The sequence below is a fragment of the Scyliorhinus canicula genome, unplaced genomic scaffold (assembly GCF_902713615.1).
Source record: "Scyliorhinus canicula unplaced genomic scaffold, sScyCan1.1, whole genome shotgun sequence".
Lineage (NCBI taxonomy): Eukaryota > Metazoa > Chordata > Chondrichthyes > Carcharhiniformes > Scyliorhinidae > Scyliorhinus > Scyliorhinus canicula.
In genome coordinates, this window is record NW_024056018.1 from 40,506 (window position 1) to 59,661 (window position 19,156).

Below are 19,156 nucleotides of genomic sequence, written 5' to 3' on the forward strand. Positions count from 1 at the left end.
GAACCCCAAGATCACTCTGTTCCTCCACATTCATCAGAACCCTGCCATTGACCCTGTAATATGCCGTGCAGTAGCATTGTGGTTAGGATAATTGCTTTGCAGCTCCTGGGTCCCAGGTTCGATTCTGGCTTGGGTCACTGTCTGTGTGGAGTTTGCATATCTTCCCTGTGTGTGTGTGGGTTTCCTCTGGGTGCTCCGGTTTCCTCCCACAGTCCAAACAAGTGCAAGTTAGGTGGATTGGCCATGATAAATGCCCCTACTGTCCAAATTGCACTTAGTGTTTGGTGGGGTTACTGGATTATGGGGATAGGGCGGAGGTGTTGACCTTGGGTAGGGTGGACTTTCCAAGAGCCGATGTAGACTTGCTGGGCCAAATGGCCTCCTTCTGCACTGTAAATTCTATGAAACTTCATCTGCCATTTTTCAGCCCAGCTCTGCATCCTGTCAATGTCTCTTTGCAGCCTACAACAGCCCTCCACCTCATCCACTACTCCACCAATCTTGGCATCATCAGCAAATTTACTGACCCACCCTTCAACCCCCTCCTCCAAGTCATTGATAAAAATCACAAATAGCAGAGGACCAGCACTGATCCTGTGGCACACCGCTGGTAACTGGTCTCCAGTCAGAGTGGGCCAATGTAAATCAATCCCGCCGTCAGCATCGCAAACCATTCACAATGTCTAACCTGGAGTAAAGGGCCTGTCCTGGATTTAAACCCACGACCGCTCCCATGGGTATTGATTGAAATTAAAATTCAATTTAAAATCCCTAAATCCATACCTTGGGACCAAAGTGCACACATTTAAGACCGAGCTTAAGCAAAATATAACACGTGAAAGGTCCCCAGCCCGAAACCGGCAGAAACATCTCGTACTTCTAGTTTAGTCTGTTGCTGAATATTACCTCAATCTCGTAACTGGTCTTCATCGATGAGGAATACCAGAAGCCATGCACCGTTATGGGCTAGTGATGCTATGGGCCAGTGACGCTATGGGCCAGTGACGCAATGGATAACGCGTCTGACTACGAATCAGGAGATTCCAGGTTCGACTCCTGGCTGGCTCGCAGTTCCTAGTTTTGGCGTCCCCTTTAGTTCAGTGGGTTGGACAGCTGGTTCCCGATGCAGAGCAAAGTGAGCAGGGCATCATCAATTCTCGTTTCAGCTGTGGTTACTTATGAAAGCCCTGCCTTCTAAATTTAACTTCCACTTCAAGCAAAACACAACTTATCTTCAGGTCAGTAAAGTTCGATATCTGATGGTTTTATCAGCTGAGACATCCGTTTTAAAGGAACGGCTGTCTTCTTGAAATAAGTGACATGGCCTCTCAGCGGAACCATTAGAAGCTGCAGCAACACAGTGAGGTTAAACATTACACACGTCCACTGATTGCGGAACTCCCAGCGATTTCTGTAGTGTAGTGGTTATCACATTCCCCGAACACGCGAAAGGTCCCATGGTGGATACCGGGTAGACACATCAACTGCTTCTCATGTTGAGTGAGGAAAGTTTGCACAATGCACTTGTGTTCCCCCATCTCGTGAAGCACAAATTTCAAACCGAGCCGATGCTAAGCATAACTTATATTAAGTTCGACATCTCATGGTTTTATATGTTGAGACATCTGTTTTTTTGAAAGAAAAAGCTGTTGTCTTGTAATAAGTGACCAGGTCTCTCAGCCTCACCATTAGAATCTGCAGCACGGTGAGGTGGTACATTTCGCACGTCCATTGATAGCCAGCGGTTTCTGTAGTGTAGTGGTTATCACATTCGCTTCACATGCGAAAGGTCCCCGTTTCGAAACCAGGCAAAAACATCAAACATTTAGCAATTCCTGGAGGAACGTTTGCACAAAATACGTCTGATCCTTAATATTGCCGGAGTCTCGGATGATGGAGGAAAATGAGATTTCGCCTCACGTGAGCCACTAAAATTAAGTCACAAGTACTAAATTTTCGACAGGCAATGAGAGGAAAAGGATCTTCCAATTTTGGCTCATTTCGGTATTAGCAGCAAGTTCATCCACAACAGAGTTTCATCGATTTCCAAATGCAGATGAACATATTTAATTCCCATCCCAAACATAAATGAACGACAAATGCAACTTACTGCGGATGCTTCAATCGGAAACAAGAACACTGGACAATCTCAGCAGGTCTGATAGCCTCTGGGGAGCGAGGTAGCAGCTGATGTTTCCAGTCAAGTTGACTCTTTGTCAAAGGTGGAGAACGGGAAATAGGGTTAGACTCAGACTATTGTGGCTGGGGCGGGGGTGGCGGGCCCTATTGGGCCTCGATAGAGTGTCAGCAATAGATGGGGGTGTGGGGTGGGGTGTGGGTGTGGGGTGTGGGTGGGGGTGGGGGTGGGGGGGTGTGGGGTGGGGGTGGGGGGGGCAATGCTGAGGGTAAAACATATCAATGGATGGAGGGGGCAATGCTGAGGGTAAAGCATATCAATGGATGGAATGAAAATAAGGTGATGGAAATGAACAGGTGGTGGAGGGGGAGGAGAGAGTTCACAGTCTGAAATTGTTGAACTGATAAAATAAAACGGACAGAGAGCTGTCTGAGTCCACCAGAATGAGTCAATAGATATGTGAATGTCCACACATCGACAAGCTTTGCCAAAATTTCTCGATTTTCTCGGGAACGCCTTGGTTCCATGCAGTGTGAGCTCAGCTTCTCAAAGCAAACACAATGTGAATGAATCCCGCCGTCTAAGCCGCAAAGAAATGAAGAAAACATGTTGCTTGACCAACGGAAAACGTCATCAAAGGGCTCGTCCGGGATTTGAACCCGGGACCTCTCGCAAATTCCGACAGCAAGACACCCAAAGCGAGAATCATACCCCTAGACCAACGAGCCCCGCGAAAGGAGCAGAAGCATACTGTCATTGCCATCGAAAATCAATCTAACATATGGGGAGAACGCCGAAATTACTGCAACAACTCAGGGAGTCAGGCGGCATTCATCGACAGGACAACAAAGCTCGTCTTTCACCGTCACCTTTTGTCACCACACGAGGTCAGTTCAGTTCATAAGAAGGTCATCCAGAAGTCTGGTAACGGCGGGGAAGAAACGGTTTTTGAATCCAGCTTGTAGACCTGCTGCTGCGGCTGCATTAACTTGTGTTACTTCCTGTAACCGCTACATCACATCGTTAAGTATTATTTTCATTTCTTTCTCAACATCGTTCATTTACAAAAAGGTACAAATGCTCCAAACACTTCTTTTCATTCTGTCTAGAATGTATTTAATGTGAATGGAATGGAACAGAACTTTCCCAATGCAGCTTTATACTTATACTTTCGGCTTTATACTTATTTCAATATTTTCAAATTACAACAATCTGCAGGTTTATGTCCCAATCTGTACCCAGTTCCATTCACAGTGTCACACTGCGACAGTGATTTTGTACCAGACTCCCTCTAGTTGCTGTCTCTCAGTCCGCAGTACTACACCGCGCTGTCAAACAGCAGCAGTTCCCGGATGTTGAAATTACCCTCACTCCTCGAACTGTCCAAAGATGCAGAAAATCGACTCCCCACACCCACTGCTCTGGAAAATATCTCCGTAATTAGGAATGTAGATCAAGAATATGAGGGCTTCGTCCCGGTCCTGACGGTACAATTGCAAATAATATGTACCAGCGGTGGTCGAATAGCTGAAATCAAGTTATCGATTCTCCTTCAAACTTTGTCGCTGTAACCGGTTCATGTGAAACCGAATCTGCACCGATAACACCTGCAAAAAATAGAAATCCGAGCTTAAACTTTGTATTACTTTGTTAGAAATCATGCAATCACGGAATTGTATATATTACAGTTAAGGGTGGATCACAATGTAAGTATCGCGAGCTGTCTGGAAATTGTGCCCCTTGGGAACTTACCAGTTAAGTGAGTTGCAGCTGTGATGAAAATGTAAAAGGTGATACACAACATGTTCAGAGATGGTAGTGGATTTGAACTCAGTGAGTTGCAGCTGAATTGTTGCAGTCCAGAGTTCAGAAGATGTGAGTAATATCCGGCCTCACTACCGATTGGTTCATTCCCGACAGAGCCAGCAGGAGACACCCAATCAGCTCAAAGCTCCTGTGTCCTACATTTCATCCAATTAGATCCGTTTCTTTGTTACGTCAGAGCGAGGAGCCCGGAACCACTTGCACCTGTTTTCAGAACAATGAACTGAACACAAGAACATCAGATGATGAGGAGCAGGATCTGCAGTGGACGATTTGCCCCTTCACATGGGGGTGCTCTGCAATTGTACAGATCATAGTTGTTCGACCTGAAATCTACTTTCCTGCACCACCTTCATGTCCCTTATTTATGGGCAGCACGGTAGCATGGTGGTTAGCATAAATGCTTCACGGCTCCAGGGTCCCAGGTTCGATTCCCGGCTGGGTCACTGTCTGTGTGGAGTCTGCACGTCCTCCCCGTGTGTGCGTGGGTTTCCTCCGGGTGCTCCGGTTTCCTCCCACAGTCCAAAGATGTGCGGGTTAGGTGGATTGGCTATGCTAAATTGCCCGTAGTGTCCTAAAACGTAAGGTTAATGGGGGGATTGTTGGGTTACGGGTATAGGGTGGATACGTGGGTTTGAGTAGGGTGATCATTGTTCGGCACAACATTGAGGGCCGAAGGGTCTGTTCTGTGCTGTGCTGTAATGTTCTATTTCCCCGCATATCCCCAAATCCAATATATGTCTCGAAACAACTAAACGACGAACAAATGTCGCTCTCTGACACAGAGAGGGCGTGAAAGCGAATGTTAGTCCTGATACTGAGCGTATCTTTGAGACAGGGCACAGATGGATGCTATTTAGTGTTGTCATGACGATGGCATTTGGAGAGCTGCTCGCAAAACACAGAAACTACTATAAAAATGGATTTAGCAGACAATGATACACGTTCAGCACTACAGAAAGAAATAATTAGGGCTAGCTGCTCTTTATGATATTGCTTTGTTTACATAAATAGTTCACAATCCAGGTGAAAGATCTAATTCAGTGAATCGAGGTGAGAGTGCTTTACCGGTTTTTGTACGGGTTGAGAGTCCCTCTGTAACAGTGTGGGGCTCAGCACACAGAGATACACGGCAGAGTCAGAGACACGGACCCCGGTGATATTTAAAGGAATCGTTTTCTTATCCTTGTCTAAATCAGCAGAAAACCGGTCAGGGAAATCTGAAGACCTTTCTCCCTTCCCCGCGCTATATTTCTTTAGTAGATATCTCGGAGCTTCCCCTGGATACTGGATGTACCAGAAGAGATTCTGGTCAGTATATTTTGCTTTGTAACTGCAGTTCAATATTGCTGTCTGTCCTTCCTGAACCGGTAATTCAGGCGGCTCCTGGGAAACCGAATCTTGGCCACTGGTTCCTGTAACAACATATAGAATGTGTCATAAATTTGTGAGTAAATATAACCCATGAAACACAGGAGGAGGATTTGAGCTCAGACTCACCGGGCAGCAAGACCATTATTATCAGTAAAGCACACAGGGAGCACATGGTTCCTGATTGAGCAGTAAAAAGTGACACTGTTTTAAATATGTTCATGCTTCTAGTCTCATATCAAAGTGCAAACCCAGATCAGTGGCAAAGAGTAAACGTAGATCAATTCATGGGAAATTGAGGGACGTTTGTCAGTACTACGATTGCCTGGTTTATCAGCTCTGACGTCAGCTGAGGGCCAATCACTGTTAGTTGAGCGTTTATTAATGCGGGTTCTCTCCAATCACATTCCACCCCTGGCTGTGTCTTTCTCGCTCCCTTCCTCACATTGTCGTCATTCTGTCTCTTTCTCGGTTAAAATCGCTTTCCTTCGACCTCAACTTTCACATCTTTCCTCAGGTAGATATTCCTCCCCACAAAATATGAAAGATAAAATAAATATTTTAAAATCAGCCTCACACACAGATGTTAACGAGGCCATTCAGTGCACGAACATAATTAATAATTACTGTTTTAAAGGTACCCGGGATAAATAGTCATCCAATTCTAGACCAAGATGCGCTTCCATTGGGGTCTCTTGTACCGGTAAAGTACTTATTTCAGTCAGTCATCATGTGCACCCCAGGAATTTTAAACAGTGATAACTCTGATATTTGATCACTTTTAAAAAGTGCTGCATGGTAGATTACCACCTGATCAAGAAGTTTCACAAATACAGATTGATGAAATGATTCTCCGAGATCGGCAGGTTTATATAAATGGGATCGGGAAATTATGGAATTTGATTCTGGGGTAATATGACCGCCAAATGTCAAATGGCCCAACAGTGAGAACCATTGACCTCATTGAGGGAAAACCATTCAGATGGAGCTGGATTGTCCCGTTTATTATCTGTACATTTGCTGTGCAATGCAACTCCTTGTGCTTTCTTGTTAGGGAAATGGCGCCAGTTTGTGTATGAGCCCCGCCGGGCCCTCATTCACTGTGGGTCTCAGCGCGCAGTAATACACGGCGCTGTCTGTCATCTTCAAATCTGTCATGGACAAGTGAAAAGTACTTTGTGTCGGGTTGAGTTTCCCGCTGAAGTGTTCAAACCCGGGAGCCGTCTGGTTAAACCCATAACTATCGGCTCTGAGCAGATACTGAGGAGCACGGTGTGGATACTGGCGATACCAGAACAGGCCATAGCTTGCAGCTGAACTCGATACCGAATAACTGCAGGGTATGGCTGAATCTTCACCCTCTTCTGCGTCGACTCGTTGTTCTTCCTGAGACACCGAGTCTCCCTTACTCATCCCTGAAAAGAAAAAGCTGGTTAGAAGGAGAATCATGAGGAGGATGAGCACCCGAAGATGGAAATCAGAACCCATTTGGGAATTGGAGGATTCAGTACAGAAGTTCAATATAACCAACCTATCATCAGGACAATAACCAGAGACAGGCAGAGTATCAGCCCCATGGTTCCAATCTGAACTCCAGAAACAGACAGTTGCACTGACTGGACCAGCCCTGTAATAGGCGGAGATAAAACAATTAGCGAGATGTTATGAGGTCGAATTCGATTTCTTCGCTCCGCCCACCTTCACGTCTTAAAGCGGTCGCTTCCTCTGGAACGGGGTGGTTATGTTGGATACGTGACCAGAGAGCGCCCTCCTGTGGACAGCACAACCGCCTATTGGAAACACACACGGCCACGTGCAACGACATGTACGAAAACATCCATCCAGATATGCACAGACACTGCAATAAATTCCAACATTCGTTGACATGATTTTTGAGTGCACATTAGTCTGAGTTGCTAATGGTGAAAGTAAGTGAATATGTCCATCTCCCAGCAGCCTCGTTTACACCACAGAATCAGCACAAACATAGACACAGAGACAGTAAAAATAGTGATCGACTCACAAACTGATCTCTCAAACAGACACACAGACACCCATTAAAGTAAACAAGGAACCAGATTAACACAGCTATAGAAACATAAACGAGAAATTCCGTCAGAGACACTTTCAAAAACCTTGGACTTGTCCGAGCGAGCTTTCTGGGATGGAAATCCCCGAGGTTGTGTCAGTGCGGTAATATCATGTTGGATATTCATTGCGATCAAACTGTACATGTTTGCAGCATGAACATCCCGGAATGTATTTCCCATTAACCGTGAGGGTCGATTTATAAAAACGACCAGCCTTTGTATTAAGTCATAAATTGTATTAAGTTAGGGTTGGTTCACCCAGTCTCTCCATTAGTCCACCCGTCCGACGAGTTCTTAAAAAAGATAAAATGCTATCAGCTTTAATATTAATTCCATCTGTCTGTCTATCTACGTATCTATCTATCGAGCAATCGATTGATATATCAATCTAATATATCGACGCAACCACCAACCTTTTCTGCCCCGGTGTTTATCCATGTCAAATGTTTAAATATTCAGGAGGAACAACGTTTATGTTGAAACCCGATCAAGCCCCTCGTCCGGAGCCTCAGCCACAGGCTCCAGCTGGTGTGTAACCTGTAACCAGATCCCAGCAGGATTAAAACAAGCTGACAAGCGGCAGTAGCTCCTTGTACAGTGAAAGCTGCTCCCGGACCGTCAGCAGATACAGGACCGAAGAAGACCCTCAAGTTCTTCGCCATAAATATGAAGCTTATGAGGTAATCACGATTTTCAGTCAAATATATTCAATCCCTCCCATCTCTCTCTGTACCCCGAAGCCCGCCCTTGCATAGAAATTTAGGAAAGATACAGAGGCGTTTGTGGGAACGAAGTGAAGCAACAAGAGGGGATGACGATGTGGGGGGTGGGGGGGGAATGTTATGGAGGGTAGTGGAGAGGGTCCGAGAGGGAAGGTGGACAAGGCTGTGTCATGGGGACAGGTGCGGGGTGGGGATTCCAGAGAGGATCCAGTCCGGGGCGGGGGGGGGGGGGGGGGGGTCCTAGAGGCCCCGAGGAAGTTACTGAAGAGTGGGGGAGATCACCCACACCAAAACGTGATGGGGTCTGGGGGAAAAGAGTCGAACTGCAGAATCCCTACAGTGCAGAGGGAGACCATTCAGCCTATCGGTTCTGCGCCGACCCTGTGAAAGAGCACCCGAATCTAGACGCACTTCCCTGTCCCCGCCCCGTAAACCCGGGACAAATACGTGGTCCAAAGGAGAGGTGCTGGTGGTGTTCGGGACATAGAGGATCCTGTGGGTGTCTGGGGAAAGGGGTTCCTGTGCGCGCAGGCGTTTGGGGGCAGGTGGGGCACCCTGTGTCTGGGGCTGGGGGGGTCCTGTGCTGTCCTGTGTGTGTGTGTTTGTGGGGGGGGGGGGTGTCCTGTGTATGGGCCGTGGTGTCCTGTGTGTGGGTGTGTGTCTGCGGGGAGGTGTCCTATGTGTGGGGGAGGTGTCCTGTGTGTGGGTGTCTGGGGGCTGTGTCCTGTGTGAGGGTGCGTGTCTGGGGGAGTTGTCCTGTGTGTGGGTGTTTGGGGGCTGTGTCCTGTGTGGGGGTGCGTGTCAGGGGACGGTGTCCTGTGTGTGGGTGTGTGTCAGGGGGCGGTGTCCTGTGTGTGGGTGTGTGTCTGGGGGAAGTGCCCTGTGTGTGGGTGTGTCTCTGGCAGTCCAGCTCACCTCATTGACCCCCTGTTGTGTTTGTTTTGCAGGCCGGGGGGCAGGAATGTTGAGGTGAGAATGAGATCAGCCACAATCCAATTGAATGCTGAGCAGGCTCGAGGGGCCGAGTGTCCTGTTCCTAGTCTGTATGTAAAAGGTACAGGAGATATGAGGTGATATGAGATCTATGTTTTTACACAGCGACCGGCAACGACCTGAAACCTGCTGCCTATGAGTGAGTTTGAAAATAGACACAATGAATCGTTTGGTTTCAAAAGGAAATTGGACAGACATCTGAGGGAAATAAACCTGCAAGGATACAGGGATAGAGCAGGAGAATGGGACCGACTGGATTGCTCCAGAGAGCTAGCATGGACTCAATGGACCGAATGCCCTTCTTTGTGCCATCATGTCTCTGACTCGTTTGTATAATCTAATTTTGTAATTTAATCCTCAGGTAAATCTGTGCTACACTCCCTCCGAGGCCATTCTATTCTTCCTCAGGTTTGTTGCCCAGAACTGAACACAGTTCTCCAGGTTTGGTCTAACCAGGATTTGTGAATCTCGGGGCTTTTCCAGTCACACTGAGACCTGAAATCTTCCCTCACAGACAGAACAGACAAACCTTTTACCTTCCACACCCAGATGCTGCTGAAATTCTGGTTCTGACTAATCGAGACTCTGTCAGATTGCGATGTGACGTTTGGTTAGCGTTTCACGTCTGTTAAACCTCCACTTCCAGTATCCTGTAAATTTACAGAAACCTCAGTTTAGGATAAAAATTCACAACATTCTCTCCTCGCCAACTTTGATTAAATGTCTTCCTGGAGTTTGATCACATGACCTGCCCCCATCCTCCAGCCATGAATCGATCAACACATCCATCCTTGTGACACACTGCCTTCCTCGGTCAATTGGGAAGCAAAAGGACTCCTTACCTTACAGGACAGTTACTGTCCTGATGATTTTCCAGACATCCAGGTATGAATCTCACCAACACAGGGAGGGGAGTTGGTGTGAACTCGGGCAGGAGGAGCTTCGGAACAGTAAATATAAATAACTTACCTCAGAGTAAAGCTGATTGGCTGGTTGGGAATCTGTTCTAAATTTGAGAAACTGGAGTAATTAACTAAGTAGGGAGTAACTCGGATTTCAGTAACTAGGAGATTAGTAACACGGAGATTGCTGTTTGTATCTATATCAACGATTTGGATGAGAATGTACAAGGCATGGTCAGTAAGTTTGCAGATGACACTAAAATAGGTGGTATTGTCGGCAGTGACAAAGGTTATCAAAAATTGCAGCAGGATCTTGATCAACTGGGGAAGTGGGCCGAGAAATGACAAATGGAGTTCAATACAGATAAGTGTGAGGTGTTGCATTTCAGAAAGTCAAATCAAGGTCGGACTTTCACAGTGAATTGTAGGGCCTTAGGGTGTATCATGGAACAGAGGGATCTTGGAGTTCATGTGCACGGTTCTTTAAAGGTGGAGTCACAGATAGACAGGGCAGCACGGTAGCATAGTGGTTGGCACAGTTGCTTCACAGCTTCAGGGTCCCAGGTTTGATTCCCAGCTGGGTCATTGTCTGTGTGGAGTCTGCACGCTCTCCCCGTGCCTGCATGTGTTCTTTGCTTTCCTCCCACAGTCTAAAGATGTGCGGGATAGGTGGACAGGCCATGCTAAATTACCCTTAGTGTCCAAAAAAAAAGGTTAAGTGGGGTTTACTGGGTTACAGGGATAGGGTAGATAAGTGGGCTTACGTAGGATGCACTTTCTAAGGGCTATCCAGCTCTGGAAGACTCGACGGGCTGAATAGCCTCCATCTGCACTGCAAATTTTCTGAAGAAGGCTTTTGGCATGCTGGCCTTCATCAGTCAGGGCATTGAGTATACAAGTTGGGAAGTTATGTTGCAGTTGTACAGGACGTTGGTGAGGTCGCACCTGGAGTATGGTGTTCAGTTTTGGCTGCGTTGCTATCGGAAACATGTTATTAAACTGGAGAGAGTGCAGAAGGGATTTACAAGGACGTTGCCAGGACTCAAGAGACTGAGTGAAAGGGAGAGATTCGACAGACCAGGACCTTTATCTTTGGAGCGTAGGGGACTGAGGGGTGATCTTATAGAGGTGTATAAGATCATGAGAGGCATGGATAGGGTGAATGCACTCAGTCTTTTTCTCAGGGTTAGGGAATCGAGAACTAAAGGGCATATGTTTAGGTTAAGGCGGAAAAGAATTAAGGGGAATCTGAGGAGCAATGGTTTTACACAGAGGATAGTACAGAATGAGCTGGCGGAGGAAGGAGTTGAGGCAGGGCCATTGCCAACACTGAAAAGGCATTTGGACAGATACATGGATAGGAAAGGTTCAGAGGGATATGGGCCAAATACAGGCCAATGGGATTGACTCAGATGAGCTTTTTGGTTGGCATGGACCAGTTTGGGCTGAAGGGCCCGTCTCCATACCATAGATTCTATGAACCCCAAGTCTCTTTGGACACCCACTGTACTGAACCTGTTTCCATTTAGAAAGTACTCAGTTCTATCCTTTTTCAGTTCAAAACAGATAACCTCACACTTGTGTATAATGCCACAATCTTGCCCATTCACCTTGTCTGTCAGTCAATATCTTCTTGCAATTTAATGCAATCATCTATGCAGTCTATGATGGCACCAAACTTTGTATCATCAGCAACTCAGAGGGGCTGGTTTAGCACACTGGGCTAAATCGCTGGCTTTTAAAGCAGACCAAGGCAGGCCAGCAGCACAGTTCAATTCCCGGACCAGCCTCCCCGAACAGGTGCCGGAATGTGGGGCTTTTCACAGTAACTTCATTTGAAGCCTACTTGTGACAATAAGCGATTTTCATTTCATTTCATTCACAGTGCAAAAGAGGCCCTTCCGTCCATCAAATTTGCACCGACACGTGATAAACGTGACCCACCTACCAAATCCCATTTGCCAGCACTTGGCTCATAGCCTTCAATGTTATGACTTCCCTGTCTTCATCCAGGTACTTTTTTTAGAGGATGTGAGGCAACCCGTCTCTGTCACCCTCCGAAGGCTGTACATTCCAGACCGTCACCACCCTCTGGATATAAATATTTTTCCTCAGTACCTGTGTCAATGAATCTAATCCCCACTCTCTGCTGGTTAGCCAATCCTCTATCCGAGCTAATATATCATCTCTCAACCCCGTGGGATTTTACGTTGATTATTACCTTTTGTGTGACACCTTATCAAACATATTCTGGGAGTCCAAATACATCTACAGGACCCCATTATCCACTTGGCTTGTTACATCTTCCAAGAACTGCAAGAAATGAATCAAACACAATCTACCCTTCACAAAACCACACTCACTCTGATGGAGAGAAGTCGGAAGTGACGATCAGTGAGAGTGGAGAATCTTCATTGTTCGGCACTGGGGATTAGTAAACCCCGCCCCCCAACACCGACCTCTCACCTGACACCGACCTCTCACCTGACACCGACCTCTCACCTGACACCGACCTCTCACCTGACACCGACCTCTCACCTGACACCGACCTCTCACCTGACACCGACCTCTCACCTGACACCTCACAATGCCCGGCAATGATTGACGGCATCGCGCGACCAATAGTGGAGTCGGCGGGTTCGGGCGTACATGGCGGGAGTGACTGGTCCTCCAAGAAATCGGAGTGAATCAGGGGCGGGACTGAACCGAGTGAAAAGGTTCTTTCTCGGATCCATAATCAGTGACGGTGGGAATGGCGGGTCGGACGGAGAGCTGGATCATGCGGGTTGATAGGCACGCTTCGCAAACATGTTATGTAAACCGAACATCTGACAAAATAAACCACTGATACCTGGGGATTTGAGCAGAGGTTGCAGCTTTGTTACGGAAAAGACTATGCAGCCGCCATCTTTATTTGGTGCTCGCAACGCTACGCATGCGCCCTCGGCATCATTATTTGGCTCACTCGCGGCAGTGCGCACGCGCACCCACCATCTTTATTGGGGCACGAGCAGCAGAGCGCAGGCTCAGTCGCCATCATTGTTGGGGGCAACATTTTTTAAACGTGTCTTCCTGACAGACTGTTTCACTCTGACTTACAAATTCTTATTTATGGGGCAGAATATATGTCGAGGGCAGTGACCATAATTCGAATTTATATTATGACTTGAACAGAATACAACTTTTAAGACTTTCAGAGAAACGTCACAAAATAACAATTGACGCTGAGCCACATGAGGAGATATTAGGTTTTAAGGAGAATCTTAATGGAGGACATTGAGTCAGAGAGTGGGAGAGTTTTAAGGAGGAAATTCCAGAAATTGAGGCCTTGGCAACTCAGTAATGGTTTAGAGATTAAAATCAGGAATTCTCAAGTGGCTGGAATTAAATGAGTGCAGAGATCTCAAAGAGGTGTGTGTGGAGGAGATTACAGTGATCTGGCTGATCACTACCATGGAGGAAAAGAAGAATGAGAAATTAAAACTTTTTTGTGCCTTTTAAAAGGAAACATTTGCAGATCAGTGGGACAGGGGCAGGTATGAGTAAGCACTTGGGTAGCAGAGTTTGGGATGGGATGGAGGGGGTTGTTTAATGTTGGGGTCCGACGGCGAGTGCGTTGGAATAATTTGGTTGAGAGGTAACAGAAGAATGGATGATGGTTTCTGCAGCAGATGAACAGAGACTAAGGTGAAGTAGAGCTATGTTCCTGAGGTGGAAATCGGCAATCTTGGTGATGTGGATATGTGGTTAAGAGCTCATCTAGGGGTGAAACATTTGACAGGAATGAAATTGGTAACAAGGGAGTGGAGTTTGTAGAGGGGATGAAAGGGAATGGGTTCAGTCTTCTCAATATTTAAATGGAGGAAAGTTCTGCTCATCCAGCACTGAATGTCGGACAAGGTCAGAGAGTGTGTGGCTTGGAAAGGAACTTGCAGGTGGTGATGTTCACATACATCTGCTGTCCTGCTCCATCCAGGTGGTGGAGGTTAAGTGTTTTGGAGATTCTGTCAAATTGTGATTCAGTTGTTGCTTCATTGCTTCCTGTTACCCTCACTCCGTTCTCTCTCCCTTTCCATCAATCTATTTGATTCCTCTTTCCCACTACTCACTCTCTTTCTCTCTCACTCTGTTTCTCACAAATAATTATCTAGCCCAGAGGGTTGTGGATGATCATAATAATCATTATTTTCACAAATAGGCTTCCATTAACACTGCAGTGAAGTTACTGTGACCATCATTGAATATATTTAAGGCTGAGATGGTGAGATTTTGGTCTCTCAGGAAGTCAAAGGATATAGAAAGCTAACAGGAAAGTAGAATTGAAGACTGAGATCAACGACAATCGTGTTCAATGGCAGAGCAGATTTTACGGGCCGAATGGTCTACTTGTGCTCCTATTTCTTGTGTTCTTGCAGAAGCTCGAATCTTGTGTGGGTTCAGTCCGGGTGGCAGGTTCCCTTCCCTGAAGGACATTAACAAACTGGTTCACTTTTCACAAAAGATTCAACAGTTTTCGCGGTCACTTTTTCCCAGTGCTGGCCCCACAAGTGACCAGGTTCATTCAGCTCAATTTCACAAGCTGCCTTTGTGTTTTGTGGGATCTCTCTCACTCCCTTTTTTCTGTTTTAAATCAATTTCACAGGGTATCAGCAGGGAAGGATGTGCAATTGAAAAACTCCAACCAAACACCACATCAAAATTTGACAGTCGTGTAACTGATCGGAACCTGAATATCATCAGATTTTGAACATGGAAGGAAAAAGCACAGTTCACAGTGGGGAGAAACCGTACACATGTTCTGTGTTGGACGAAGCTTCAGCCGATCATCTGGCCTGTCCATACACAAGCGCAGTCACAGCAGGGAGAAACCATGGGAATGTGGGGACTGAGGCAAGGCATTCAATTACCCATCTGACCTGGCAACCCATCGACGCATTCACAATGGGGAGAAGCCTTTCACCTGCCCCGAGTGTGGGCGTGGATTCACTCAGTCCTACAGCCTGTCGATGCACCAGCGAGTTCACACTGGGGAAAGGCCTTTCACCTGCCCCGAGTGTTGGTGTGGATTCACTCATTCATCCCAACTGCTGACACATCAGCAGATTCACAATGATGAGCGACCTATTAAATGCGGGAAGTGCTTTAAAAGTTCTCGGGATCAGGTGTCCCATCAAAGAGTTCACACTGACGAGAAACTGTTCAGCTGCTCCGACTGTGGGACTGGGTTCAGATGATCGTCTCCAGCGCCGGCTCTAGCGTTGCTGGCGCCCCGGGCAAGTTGAACTTCGGCGCCCTTGGGGGGCGGACACGCGGGGGCGGGCGGACACGCGGGGGGCGGGCGGACCCGAGGGCGGGGCGGGGGGGCGGACCCGAGGGTGGGGCGGGGGGGCGGACCCAAGGGCGGGGCGGGGGGGCAGACCCGAGGGCGGGGTGGGGGGGCGGACCCGAGGGGGCGGGGGGGGACCGAGCGGGGGGGGGACCGAGCGGGGGGGGGCGGACCGAGCCGGGGGGCCGCCCTGGGGGCGGGCGGCCACCGCGCATGCGCTGGTTGGCACCGGCCCAACTGCGCATGCGCGGGACCCGAGTCTCTGGCGCCCCCGAGCACGTGGCGCCCCGGGCGACAGCCCGAGTTGCCGGTGCCTTGAGCCGGCCCTGATCGTCTCCACTCACTTTACACCAGCAGCTTCACACTGGGGAGATTGCATTCACCTGCTCCCAGTGTGGAAAGGGATTCATTCACTCAGGCAACCTGCTGAGACACCAGCGGGTTCACACTGAGGAGAGGCCATTCACCTGCTCCCAGTATGGAAAGGGATTCATTCACTCAGGCAACCTGCTGAGACACCAGCGGGTTCACACTGATTAGAGGCCATTCACCTGCTCCCAGTGTGGAAAGGGATTCATTCACTCAGGCAACCTGCTGGGACACCAGCAGATTCACACTGGGGAGAGGCCATTCACCTACTCCCAGTGTGGAAAGGGATTCATTCACTCGGGCAACCTGCTGAGACACCAGCGGGTTCACACTGGGGAGAGGCCATTCACCTGCCGAGAATGGTTCAAGCTGGCACTTGTACTCAGATTCCCCAGTACAGACACCCTTCACTTTAAAAATTACATTTCATTCAGACATAAGAGAAACCATCACCGGTTCCCTCGCTGTCCGCCGCAACCCCCCCCCCCCCCCCCCCCCCTCACCGCACACACACACACAAATACCCCGCAGGCCCAGAGAGACAGTGGGAGTCCAAAACATTGTTGTACAGTCTGATTGATATTTCATATGAGCTTTTTTCCGTTCCATAGAATCCCTTCAGTGCAGAACGAGGCCATTCGGCCCATCAAGTCTGCACTGACCCTCCAATACGGCACCCCACTCCTCCACGCTATACCCTGAGACCCACCTAACCTTTGGACACTCAGAGGAAATCTTTTTAAATGGCCAATCCACCTCACCTGCGCTAACCACAGTCTTTGGACTGTGGGAGGAAACCGGGGCACCCGGAAGGAACCCATGCAGACACAGGGAGGAAGTGCAAACTCTACACAGTCACCCAAGGGCGGAATCAAAACCCCCTCCCTCTGATCTCCAGTCAGCATCTGTTCGAATGAAAACAGCCCCAGTTTCTCTAATCCCTCCTGGTAACTAAAGCCTCTCTTCCCTGGGATCATCTCATTGAATCTCTTCTACACCCTCTCCATGGCCTTGACATCCTTCCTGGTGTAAGATCCCCCAAAACCTGATCTAATATTCCAACTGCAGCCGAGCCAATGATTTGTACAGATTTACATGACCTCTGTCCTTTTGTACTCCACACCCAGAATTATAAAACCTTGGATCCCATGTGTTTTTTAAACTCTTTATCAACTTGTCCTCTCATACTTCAACATTTGAGTATCTGAACTACTTTTAGGGTTTTGGAGATATTAACATAACATGGCTGAAATACATTGACATCCAATGTCTGATATAATGTGTGTTATGGGAGAGAGAAGTTTAGTCTCTGTTAGAAACTCAAGCAGGCGCTTCACTGCAGACAGGTCACCGTGGAAACGCTGATAAGACATTCCATTCCACAGAATCCACTTATTGGAAACTCTAATCGGATTGGGGAGAGGACAGAGTTTGTCTGTTATTAACCTCAACATAAACTTAAACCAGAGTGAATAATGGAACAGATTAAATTCTTTTTTTTTTTAATTTAGAGTACCCAATTATTTTTTCCAATTAAGGGGCAATTTAGCGTGGCCAATTCACCTAATCTGCACATCTTTGGGTTGTGGGGGCGAAACCCACGCAGACACGGGGAGAATGTGCAAACTCCACACGGACAGTGACCCAGGGTCGGGATTCGAACCCGGGTCCTCAGCGCCGTAGGCAGCAATGCTAACCACTGTGCCACCGTGCTGCCCTAAACAGATTAAATTCTAATGTGTAATATTTATAGCTACAGTAATGGAATTAACAGTAATAATAGAATTAACAGGCAGGGTAGTTTAGGGAAAATGAGGAAATTACTGCAGAAACGTAACTGCTGGGAACCAAGAATGTGTCCTTGTAAATCACAGATTAGAGAAATTCCTGCTGTCTTTTCCTGCATGAACTGTGTTCTGTACTGGCCACCAAATTTCAGGAAAGATACATTGCACTTGGTAACAGTCCTGTACAGATTGACCACGATGAAGTGAGGCTGCTGAACTGAGTAAATCTCTTCCCCCACACACGGAGAACATTAACGGTCGCTCCTCCGTGTGAACATGTCGATGAATCTTCAAGTCTGATTAAATCTATTCCACAATCCCCAGATTTCCAAGGTTTCTTCCAGCGTGACTACATATCGTTCAAAAGGTCAGACCATCGGCTAAAACATCATCCACATTCCGAACACGGGAACTGTTTCTCCCACATTGAACAGGGTCTTTGAACAAAGAACAATACAGCACAGGAACAGGCCCTTCAGCCCTCCAAGCCTGTACCGGTCATGATACCAACCTTTGCCAAAACCTTCAGCACTTCCTTGTACCGTATCCCTATACCAATCTTATCCATGTGTTTGTCAAGATGCATTTTGAACGCCGTTCATGTATCTGCTTCCATAACCTCTCCTGGCAATGCGTTCCAGGCACTCACCACCCTCTGCGTAAAAAGAATCTGCCTCGCACATCTCCTCTAAACTTTGCCCCAGGGACCATAAACCTATGCCCCTGGTGACTGACCCCTCCACCCTGCCTGCCCATCCCACTCTATCCATGCCCCTCATAATCTTGTGGACCTCTTTCAAATCACCACTCTTGAATACGATGGGAATAGAGGGATACGGACCCAGAAATTGGAGAAGATTTTAGTTTAGACGGGCAGCATGGTCGGCACTGGCTTGGAGGGCCGAAGGGCCTGTTCCTGTGCTGCACTTTTCTTTGGCTTTGTATCAACAGCTTCATGAGTGACTGAAGAGACTGGATTCTGCTGTTATTGCTGCTGTTAATCACATACAAGATCGATAGTCTTACAATATTTGGTTTATTTCTGCTGATATCAACAACCCCTATAACTGGCTGCAGTTTAATATTCTGGATTTGTCATTGATTTTGGGGCTGCAGTGTCTCTTTTTAAAAACATCTTTCCTCTTTATTCAAGATCTTTCCCAGGAACACACTTGCTATAGCATTGTGAACTTTTAATTTAATCTGAAATAGTTTTTGGTGAAAAATCTATAATTCAGTTTCTGAAACATTCTACTAATTTCCAATTGGTAAATGCTGATTAATCCTTGCTGACAATTCTTTCTGACTTACACATTCTTCACTATAACACCACCATTATGAAATTAAATTATCAACATGAAATAAAATTGTAAAATATTTCACAGGTTCATGAATAGAAACTTAATCAATCAACATTATCATTGATGAAGTTTGGAAGTTGCTGAATTGAATCATTTCTGACACAGCAGCAGCAACATTTGGTAAAGGTGGAACCCACAACAAAGACTGGTTTGAGACCCACTCAGCAGAGATGACATCTGTCATTGAAGCAAAAAGCAAAGCCGACCCGATGTCCAACATAAACCCAAGAGCTAGAACAGTGCATCACTTGGGACTTGAACATTGCCAAAACCA

At 47.2% G+C, this 19,156-nt stretch overlaps 2 non-coding genes and 1 gene segment (V, D, J or C); 1 reads left to right on the forward strand and 2 right to left on the reverse strand.

The window, feature by feature from the left end:
• Positions 1 to 995: 995 nt before the first annotated feature.
• Positions 996 to 1,068, forward strand: trnar-acg. The gene has a single exon. It is a non-coding gene; the product is annotated as a tRNA-Arg (tRNA).
• A 1,707-nt stretch (positions 1,069 to 2,775) lies between these two features.
• trnap-ugg lies at positions 2,776 to 2,865 on the reverse strand. Its single transcript is given in 2 exon segments — positions 2,776 to 2,811; positions 2,830 to 2,865. It is a non-coding gene; the product is annotated as a tRNA-Pro (tRNA).
• Positions 2,866 to 6,006: 3,141 nt separating this feature from the next.
• On the reverse strand, positions 6,007 to 12,978 carry LOC119961631. The segment is given in 4 exon segments: positions 6,007 to 6,747; positions 6,864 to 6,959; positions 7,836 to 7,959; positions 12,891 to 12,978. Coding segments are annotated over 3 exon segments (486 nt in total).
• Positions 12,979 to 19,156: the final 6,178 nt, after the last annotated feature.